This window comes from Poecilia formosa, unplaced genomic scaffold, assembly GCF_000485575.1.
Source record: "Poecilia formosa unplaced genomic scaffold, Poecilia_formosa-5.1.2 Scaffold60, whole genome shotgun sequence".
Taxonomy (NCBI): Eukaryota; Metazoa; Chordata; class Actinopteri; order Cyprinodontiformes; family Poeciliidae; genus Poecilia; species Poecilia formosa.
Genome location: NW_006799999.1, coordinates 308,140 through 318,595, shown reverse-complemented (window position 1 = coordinate 318,595; position 10,456 = coordinate 308,140). Strand labels below are relative to the sequence as shown.

Sequence of the window (10,456 nt, the reverse complement as noted above, 5' to 3'; positions counted from 1 at the left end):
TTTTTTTTTTTTTTTTTACCCAGTAGGAATGTCTGACAAACTTACCCTTTCAGTATTAATTTCCATACCCCATTAAGGATGCTGGACATTTAATTAATTTAGGGTTTTATTAATTTGCAGTCTTATTCAGTTTTGACCATGAGTCAAACTGAATAACCAGCTTGGAGATGTCTTGCAATTTCTTCAACAACCAATTGGTTTGTTTATATTTGCTACTGCAAGAAAATGTAAATTTGTGATTTCAAAATAAGTTTGAAAAAGTTGCTCAAACTTACTTTGGCTTAACCAGGAGTCTTTTTCATTCATATTTTATACGAGCACAAACATAAATCAGACCCACAGTCAATAAAAACAAAGTGAAATATTCAACTAAATTAAATAAAGAAATTGTTTGTGCTTATTTTCTTATCCTATTTCTTCAGATAGATTAGGCAGAGAATTAACTTGTTGCACAATGATGACATACATATGGTTGTGAAATTATTTGTTTGCTGTCAAAATATTAATATAGTGTTAGTAAATTTTGAGGTTGGAAGGCCTCTTTGCCATTGCCTCCATAGTTCCCTCACATTCAAGTTGGGACTCCGGCTGGAGCGCTCCAAAACATACAAATTACTTCCAGTCAGACAAAATATGTTGGTCAGATTAAACAATTACTTTAAATCCAAATCTGCCAGGAGCATATTGTTAAACTGAACTGTTTTATTTTTTAAACAGGTAGTTCAGAGTACTCTTAGACCAAGCTGGTAATCTTTTGCTTGTCCTCTACCTCTGGTGGAAGATCTACACATGGGGAAAACTCCGACCCTCTTTTAATGAGCTTAATGAGTTAATGAGAGTTAGATTTAATAATTTGCCTCTTCCTTCTCCTTTCTGACATAGTAAGATTAAATTGTTTTATGCTAACATATGTTGTTTAAATGTTCCAAATAATTATCTCATTCATTTATTCAAATTATATTTTGTGAAAAGCATAGAGTAAAAGGTTTTGTTCTTCGGGTCCGTCCAGAAATTTATGACTATTGTTTGTTCTGTCAGATCTTAAGAGGTTAAAAACAGAAAAAGGGGAAGCTTTAAAGGAACTCTGCACATACATGAAGCTGAATCCTCCTCGGCTCCTAACGTCTGACTGCAGCAAGAGACGAGGATTTCTCTGCACACATAGTATGTGGAGGCTACCAGTCAAATCTTTTCTTTATATCTGCTTTTTATCTCTTTCCTTTCATGTCTAAAAAAGAAGTAGAATGTAATTATCAACATTTTTTTTTATTTGCTTCGGTGCTGTACTTAACATCCCAATATGTGTAAATTCTTTCTTTAAAGCTTCAACGTCTCCATCAGATTTACAGGTAAGATATAAATCTCACTCTAAATGTAAAAATCGATGGGGACCAGTTTTAATGTCCTTTTCTTTTGTTGGTATTTTCTCTTTAGAATGCAAAAACCTCCAGTGATGCCGCTAGGCCTCGTAAGTTAATCACTTAAATTTCATCTTACGGAAATAGTGGTAGGCTGCGTATTTGTGTGTTGTTTATACATCTGGCTAGTAAATAAATAAATAAATAAATAAATAAATAAATAAAGGTATTTTTATTTCAGGGACCAAAAGGGATCTCAGTGATTTGGATCAAATGATACAAAATGTCAACGACATTACTGGTCTACTAACGGTGAGGCAAGCCACAAATGTGACATTAAATGAATAAAGTAATTGAGTTCTTGAGTTAAAAGTACAAATATTTCCATATTACATGAAAAAATATGCTATGTTTCTGAGGTAGAAGGCAGAAGAATCTCTGACATACATGGAAACAATGGCAGGAGAACCTTCTATTGAAAACAGGGTAAGATCTTTTCTTTCATCATAATCAATATCCTGTTGTCTTATGTTGTGTTAAGCTTTGTCCATTTCCCCTTTTCACAGAACAAATTTATTGAATATTTGTTGAAAGGCACAAAAATTCTGAACGTTAAGTTTGCTAGAAATAATCCTGCTACCATCGACTCCATCATCAAGTGTAGCAATGCCATGTTGCGTCTGGCTGTACAAGAATGTGATTTTGATTACAACCAAAATAAAGTAAGTTTGTTTACTGTCACCATTAAACACATGGACACTGTGTTACCCTTTTTCTCGGCTTTTAAAGTCAGATGGTATTGCTTTCTCCTTTCACCAGCAATTTTTTGACAATGTATTGGAGCTCATTAAAACAGCTTCTCTGTTGCTTGTGTATGATACACCAAGAGTCACCAGGACCCCGTTAGGAAGTGTCATAACAAGCGCGTAAGTTTCTTCTCCACTTTCTTACTTTTGTCTTATATAATTGGACTAAATTTGATTTCCCTTCAATCAGGTACAAACCTGAGGAGCTCGGCAATGCAGTGCTGGGTTCACAGGAAGACGGCGGGTTCGTCAAGCTCCCTTCATTCTCAGCAATGCAATCAACCATTGGGAAGTACGAAAATGTCATTGCACAGGTCTGTGTGAGTTACTGTCACAAATTGGGTTTTTAAAAATATTTAAAAAAAAATATTTATAACCGAGATTGTCTCTCATTTTTAGATGGCTACATTCTCAATCAACCCCTACCCCTCTGCAAACATATCAGGAAATATTTGCAACTTTATTCTCAGTGATGGAAAATCTGAGATTAAGCTGGAAAATCTCTCAGAGATGGTTGAGGTACAACCAATGTGGAAAAAAAAGTTTGTCATTAAAGAACAATGTTTATGTTTTGACCTCAAGAACTAAGCGCATTACAGAGTCACAATTATTTACGTGAAGAATGATAGAAGTATTTCAAATGTTATCTCCCCAAAGCTACACTTTTTCAAATGGTTTGGCCAGTATCACTGCCTGCCAGCAAACTCAGAGGTTTAAAGCTTTACAACGTGTTTACAGAAAATCCTCTGAGGTTTTTGAGATTAGAGATACTTTAAAATAATAGGAATCTGATTTGGGGAAAGAATACATTAGATTTTTAAACAAAGTAAAGATACTGAGAGAGTTATCTGCAGCAGCCAAACTATTGACAATAGCTCCCTCAACAGAATCCACCATAAAATAAAACTTAAACTATTTCTTTAAATTTTCAGAGATTCCCTTCATATCTACAAAAACACAATACTTCTGAAACATGAAACTATTCTTGTGAAATCATTTTGTATTTGAAGCCTTTTGTTAAACACATAAGACACTTCATCCTAATGGTTCTTATCATGAAAACATGTTTTCTGCCTCAGATCTTTTTGGACCGCCGCAATAATTCAGCTCTGACCAGCTCCACTGTCGTGTTGACTAAGGACACAAAGTCGGTGTCTCAGATCAATGTCTCTGACACCGAGATGACCATATTATTTAACGTCGAACCAAGCATCAACGTGACCCTGGCTGTTTTCTTGTCTTATGAATCACCTCCCAACTCCACATATTTCCACAACTCAACCATTTTGAGCCACTCAGGTAACCATCACTAGCACCTATACTAGGCTTTGCTCTTTGTGATTGAGATTTGATGACAGACTGATATGTTTTGGCTTCAGAGGACTATCGCTGGTTGATTACCCCTGAGATGCTACGGAACACATCAGGGGCTTGGTATGTGGAAGTCAGGCTTGTGAATTTCACGCTGGAAACAGAAGTGACGCTGAACATCAACACATACCTTACCAGGTGCCTTTACTGGCACATTGAGAATGAGGAGTGGAGCGACAAAGGCTGCAGGGTACCCACATTGTTTTGGACTTTCATGTGCACTTATATTTTTGGGTTAGCAGTGGATACACCGCCTACTAAACAGGGGTGCGTATTTTTCTGTCATGCAGGTGGGAGAGAAAAGCACTCCGGAGCTGACACACTGTCTGTGTAACCACCTGACTCTCTTTGGGAGCTCCTTCTTTGTGATGCCAAACTATGTTGACGTGTCTCGAACAGCGGAGCTGTTTGCCACAGTGAATGAGAATTACGTGGTTTTGGCCCTGCTGTGTGCTTTCTATGGTCTTTACCTGGTCACACTGCTGTGGGCTTGCTACGCTGACCGCAGAGCGAGCTCTAAGGTCAGACATCTAACATTTGTGCTTCTCCTTTTTCACCATGAATGTTATTAGTTGAATAATTTCTGTTCTTTCTACAAATCTAATTGTATTCACTGTAATGTATTCTATATCTGTCAGAGGAAGATAACTCTGTTGGAGGACAATCACCCAGGAACTCATTACAACTATCTGATCGGGATCCAGACGGGACATCGCAGAGGCGCCGGCACTTCTGCTAACGTAAGACATTTCAGTTTACAGAATTAGAATTTAATTTTATTATTAACACAAGTACAGACTTCCCTTCTTCACTTAACATATTTTATTTTCTGGCTAAGCAGGGCACTACTTATTTACTTGTAAATATTTATTTTCTTTATTGTCACCCTCTCCATAATTACTCTACCCTATTACCAAGCACAGAGTTAGCTTTTATCACCAGCTTATCCAGTTGCTTGATGTCCTTGTGCTTCAGACTGCCTTTCCAACACACTGCAGCATAAATTAGAGCACTAGATAACACACTTGGACAGAATATGCACAGCCTTTCCTTGCATGCATGAAAAGATCTATTATGCGGAACACTGATATGTCATTCCAGTGCTATTCCATCAGTCCTCGTTGCTGTCCTGCAGGTCACAGTGAAGCTGATTGGCACAGAAGCAGAGAGTACCATACACACCCTGACCGATCCAGAAAAACCGGTGTTTGAGAGAGGATCTTTTGACATGTTCCTTTTGTCCACACCCTACCCACTGGGAGAACTGAAAAACCTTCGCCTGCAGCATGACAACTCAGGAGGTCACCCGTCATGGTAACAGAGGCTGAGCCGTTCGAACATTAAACCTTTCTGTCTCATCTGTACTAAAACACAAATGAAGAAACAACTGTTACTAATATTTGTTTTAGTCTCTACCTAAAACTCCTTTTCATATTTTTCCTCACATGTAAGGTATGTCAGCAAAGTGACCATACAGGACCTTCAAAATAAAAATGTTTGGCATTTCTTCTGTAACTGCTGGCTGAGCTCTGACCAAGGAGACGGAATGACCAAGAAAACCTTCAATTCTGCAAAAAGCAATGAAATCGCAAGTTTCAGGTAAGAATATGTTGTTCACACTGAAGATATAATCCCTAACTTTTGACGGAGTTAGGTTTAACTGTTCTGTTTTTATTTTTTTATCCTTCTCTGTTTTGGTCAGGAATATTTTCCAGAGCCGAACATCGACTGGTTTCAGGGATGAACACATCTGGGTGTCCATCGTGGATCCCCCGTCCCGCAGTCCTTTCACCCGAGCTCAGCGGGTTTCCTGCTGCATGAGCCTGCTCCTGTGCACCATGGCCATCAACATCGCTTTCTGGAACATTCCTGTGGATCCAAACTCTGCTGTGGTTGTTTCAATAGGTGGCTGCATAGCTTTTACCTTAAACATCTTAATGATCTTAGGAGCAAAACTTCATGCACTTAGAAAAAATACTGCAAAAGAAATTTTTGAAAACTAATTTGAAACTAGAACCTAAGGTCACTGACACAACAATCATATTGTTTGCAATGGCATTTCCAACATCTTTGCTTAAACATGTAGCATTTTAGCCATGTAGATTTTCAGCACAAATAGGGCTACAGCAATACCACAATATTCCACAAAAAATTAAATAAAAGGAAAGACGCCCTTTTTGAACTTTTCATGTTCTCTTCATTTGAGGACTGCCATATTATTTGACTTCATGGTTGTTAAAATGTTGTTCTGTGTCCATAACTACATCCAGGTTTATGGGATGCTCTGTTGGTTTCACAGCTCTTCAGTCTTCTTCAGTTTAGAGTCACATCTACTTCTGTTTTCTATTCTTCATGAAGGTGGAGAAACTTTTGACTCATCTACTCATTGATCGATGCAGCCTACACAATGATTGTTAGGGACTTTATGTGGTCACAAGGAAATGTATAGGAAAGTTGCTATGTAAAAATGTACATGTAAAAAAGCTTCTTTGTAAAAATGTTTTAAAATACTTCATGTTTTTGCTCCAGGATCCCTCCAGATGACTTGGCAGGATATCATGGTGGGCGTGCAGAGCGGTCTTCTCATGTTTCCCATCAATATCCTCATCATAACAATTTTCCGAAGCATCCGACCTCGCATTGTTTCAAAATCCAAAAACGACGACCCTGATGAGATCTTCAAGCCTCCCGCTGTCTCCATACCTACTGTCCTGAATGTGAGTTTTGTTTTGTTTTGTCAAGATCAGACTAAAGTCTCTCGAGTGCAAATATTAAATTTATTTTACCACAGGAAACTGAGAAGATGATTTCTCTGGTGAGCATGAATCCGAGGAACAAGATGCCAGAGGTTCTCAAACTGGAGGCCTCCTATGACCTGGTCCCAGCTTTGGACCGGCTTCATATCTTTATCCAGCACATGCAAGGTGTTTTTGTTTTTTTTGTTTGTTTTTTGACACAAAAAAATGTAAGAATATGGCTTATGTGAGATATGCTGAAATACATCTGCTTTTAAATAATAAAAACTAGGCCAGATTTTTAAACAACAGAAAATGAACAAAAACAAAACTGTGGCAGAGTACTTTTTTTGTTTGTTTGTTTTGCTTTACCAAAAAAGGTGCAGAAAAACAAATATGTTTCATCTAATCTTAACCGGCTAGAATAAACCATATTATGTTTATAATTACAGTTCCTCAGGACTTTTCTTTACAAGCTGGTCCTTATATAAATCCTCCACAGGTGAGAGTGAGAGCGACAACCACTGGGTCTACTGCAGCAAGTTCCTCCTGGCCGGTCTGTGCCACCTCCACATGAACCTGGAAAAACTGGATGCAAAAAACTTCTCCTGTCTAGAAGAGTACCAGCGTGTTCTCAACACCACCAACCTGCTGGTTCGCAAGGCTGAGATGGTCTTCAGCAGTCACCTATCCAACTGGTTGGCCCACTTACACCACTAATTACACATTCTTTCCTATGTTTTTTCTCATTCGATTTTCTTTTTCTTGAACAGTCCTGCCCCTGTGAGGAAGAAGAAGAAGACCCCGACAGGTGTCAAGCTGCCCTGGTGGTGCGTGTTCATTGGCTGGTTCCTGTTGCTCTCCATCAGTGGGATATCCACTTACTTCACCCTGCTGTATGGCTTCCAGTACGGCAAAGAGAAATCCATTAAGTGGGTCATGTCTTTGGGTCTGTCCCTTTTTGAGAGCATCTTCATACTGCAGCCTCTAAAGGTGGGTACCTTAAAGAAAATCAGTCTTATTCAGAAACTATGACTACAAGATGTTGCACTTGTTTGGTACATACAGCCTGGAACTGATTGCCTGTATTATCTCTCGTTGAACGGATTGTTTCTGGAAGATTTTACTGCGATGCTTTTGTTCCCAGGTGATAGGTGTTGCTGTGTTCTTCGCACTGCTGCTGAAACCTGTGGCTGTGGAGGAGACTGAAGAAGCAGCACAGGTGCTGTTAGGTAAGATAATCATATATAAGGTAGGACTTGATACGTTTGATTGGCTTTTAGAAAAATATAGTGAATAGAGCTGAAGAGTCAGCATCAGTGAGTGTTGTTTTCTTGCATGATCTGCAGTCTCTGTTTTTCAGTGTTTGTCTTTCCCGCATGAAAGAAGACAAACTATTTACTGCAGTGTGCAATCAGTTTTTCTTACTTTTTGTAGTATGTCGGTATTTATATGCTAATGTAAAATAAAATATTTATTTAGAGTGATGATATTAATCATTCATTAAATTTTGACTGGCATGTAAGAGCGGCTGCTGGTATGAGCAAAGCAAATGTTTTTAGCATCTTTACAGTTTTAGCTCAGTCTCACCAGCTGTGTTTCCACATCTGGAGGCCAGGTGCTGCCTCCAGATGTGTTGCTTTCCAGACTGAAAAGCAACACAGTCCAACTTTACAGCATCTGTTCAGATTAGACTCAAAATATTTGTGGATAACTTAAAATAGAATAAAAAAAAACTCCTTTAAAAACTCCCAGTGACTATCTGAGAGATTCTTGTAGTTTGGTTGCAGCAAAATATGTTTAAACTAATTTGTTTAATTACAGTTTGGATTGTATGCTGCTAATTGACAACAAAATGTGATCTTAAGGCAGATAAAAGACAAGAATCCAGTTCCATCTACATTCTTCTGAATTAGTAGTTCACGTTAGGCCAAATCAGTCAATTTTCATCCAGCTCAGGATAAAAACCTTTGTTAAATTAGAGTTCAGTTCTGGATATAGAGTGCAATTTTTTCCCCAGCAATTTTGATCTAGATGAGAGAACAAAATATAATTTAACATTATAAATACTTTCTTTTTTTTATGTTTGCATCTTATCCTCATTTTTAAACCAGTGTGAAGGGTTAGTAGCATGATTCCTCCAGTAGGTGGGGCCGTAGTCACTTAGCCCTTTCTAAATTTGGAACCCTCACATCAAAATATTTTTGTCTAGCTTTTCACTCCAGAAAGGATGTTTTCATGAAATATATAAGACTTTTATATAACTAAACACTGAAATAGAAATCTTGTGATGGAAGAATTGGCTTTGAACCAGCCTGAGATACCTTCTTAATGCAATTTGACTTACAAATTATTTATTCATGCCTTGGTATTTCACTCCTGGTTGACTGTAGGGAGCTCTTACATAAATGTGCCTATGACACTGAAAATAAATACAATAAAATTGTTGGACAACTTTAACTGAGCAACACTATTCATGTCAGATTAACTCTCTTCAAGTGTTGTCAGTGCACACTTGGTTCCTCAGAGGGCTGAAGTGTTATGAGAGCTGAGCTGGTGTCCTCTCTGTTTCACAGAGCAACAGGACAGATGCAGACGCTACACCGGCAGAGATGTCCTGTGAGGATACAACACCTAACCAGACAGGCTTTGCTCTGCATGAATACCATCATCACGCCTGCTTGTCTTCAACACATGCTACTCTATAAATATCTAATAACACTTCCTGATGTTTTCCTATGTACAGAGTCTTTCTTTAGTGGGGAGTCGTAGTAAATGGGCAATGAAATGACTGATTAAATATCAGCTATGTTGATAGCTATGTATGTCTATTTTCAATACTATAAAACAATTAGTAAGCAATAAAAATAGTTGTTTGCTCAAAGAATCATAATACAAAGTTTCACATTAGTTTACTTAATTACATGACTTCAACTTGAACTGTTGAATTGTTTTAAATTTTTGTTGAAACAAACGTTCAATTTAAACACATTTGTTTGGGTTTAGTATGGAAATGATACGGCTTTATAAGATGAAAGAGTAGGACAAAATAGTAAGTAACATAAAAAAAAATGCAAGATTAGATCGCAGAGACTCTTGTTCCTGTCAGCATGCATCACAGAGAGTGACTATAAATGAAGATACACAGTGGACAAGTGGGAGGGTCTGCTTATGTAATTGCACATATGGGAACTGATGGATAATTGATCGCATTTTCCATTGCACTTCTGTCCATGTAAGACATGCTGAAAGGGGGATGTTGCACTTTTTTATTATCTGTGGGTTCTAGGATTCAGTGTTTCCTTCCTCTTGAATGTTTTATGTGTGGGACTAACTAAATTTGAGTCTTTACTTTTGGTTTTCTGAACACGTGTTTCTGCTGGAGACATTTTATTTTTTGTGCTAGATATTTGGGGATTTTACACCAATCACGAAGTTCTTGTTCTTCCTTTTTATTTATTGGTATTAGATGTGTGAATTTAAATAAAGCAATTTCTTCCAAATGTTTTGAGGATCATCCATCTTTTATGCTAACTAAACAGACAGGTTGTATCTCAAATGCAAGAAGACAATAGAAGAATTAAAGCAATTATAAAATGTAGATCGCATGTGTCAAACTCAAGGCCCGCGGGCCACATGTGGCCCGCCATGTCATTTTATGTGGCCCCCGCAGCATTTTATAGGCCGACATTGACTTACAATAGGTTTTGAGCACGAATAGACTACAAACTACATCTCCCACAATGCATTCCGATTGTTACCAGCTAACATTATGGCTTCTCGCCACTAGAGAGCAGCAGAGTCGCCTCAAGCTGCCTACTGATTTTCCCAGCGAATAAAACTGAGACATCGACAAGCTAACATCAAAAGAAGACATCCAAGAAAAGAAATGTCGATTTACAAGTAAGACTGTGAATAAAGATGTGTGTGAGTTGATGTCAGGGCGGCAGGTCGCGCTAGACGTTATCTTGACCGACAACATAAAAAAAAAAAATCGGTCTTGTACTATTTTATCTGTGAAATTACAATCATATTAACATCGACTATTTAGTCGCATTTTATGCGGTTTAGTTAATATTCACCGTGAATCCAGATCCCATCACAAATTAAGCAGATAAATGCATCTACATTTTTCTCGTAGTGACAAAAACCACCCCAATAACTTTTAATAAATTAAATTAAGCGA

At 37.8% G+C, this 10,456-nt stretch overlaps 1 protein-coding gene across 1 annotated transcript in view; it reads left to right on the top strand.

Moving 5' to 3' along the window:
- The window catches only part of pkd1l3 (polycystic kidney disease 1-like 3), an 11,738-nt gene extending 1,964 nt beyond the window's left edge, over positions 1-9,774 (top strand). The window contains exons 2-23 of the mRNA XM_007553882.2: positions 1,039-1,164; positions 1,324-1,349; positions 1,435-1,468; positions 1,600-1,670; positions 1,782-1,844; positions 1,925-2,080; positions 2,178-2,284; positions 2,355-2,478; positions 2,564-2,683; positions 3,244-3,463; positions 3,544-3,725; positions 3,826-4,056; positions 4,174-4,275; positions 4,671-4,849; positions 4,988-5,134; positions 5,238-5,440; positions 6,065-6,252; positions 6,327-6,459; positions 6,773-6,968; positions 7,044-7,263; positions 7,418-7,502; positions 8,847-9,774. Coding sequence (XP_007553944.1) covers positions 1,039-1,164; positions 1,324-1,349; positions 1,435-1,468; positions 1,600-1,670; positions 1,782-1,844; positions 1,925-2,080; positions 2,178-2,284; positions 2,355-2,478; positions 2,564-2,683; positions 3,244-3,463; positions 3,544-3,725; positions 3,826-4,056; positions 4,174-4,275; positions 4,671-4,849; positions 4,988-5,134; positions 5,238-5,440; positions 6,065-6,252; positions 6,327-6,459; positions 6,773-6,968; positions 7,044-7,263; positions 7,418-7,502; positions 8,847-8,893 — 2,960 coding nt within the window. The 3' untranslated portion in view covers positions 8,894-9,774. The remainder of the gene's footprint in view (positions 1-1,038; positions 1,165-1,323; positions 1,350-1,434; positions 1,469-1,599; positions 1,671-1,781; positions 1,845-1,924; positions 2,081-2,177; positions 2,285-2,354; positions 2,479-2,563; positions 2,684-3,243; positions 3,464-3,543; positions 3,726-3,825; positions 4,057-4,173; positions 4,276-4,670; positions 4,850-4,987; positions 5,135-5,237; positions 5,441-6,064; positions 6,253-6,326; positions 6,460-6,772; positions 6,969-7,043; positions 7,264-7,417; positions 7,503-8,846) is intronic.
- The last annotated feature ends 682 nt before the right edge of the window (positions 9,775-10,456 follow it).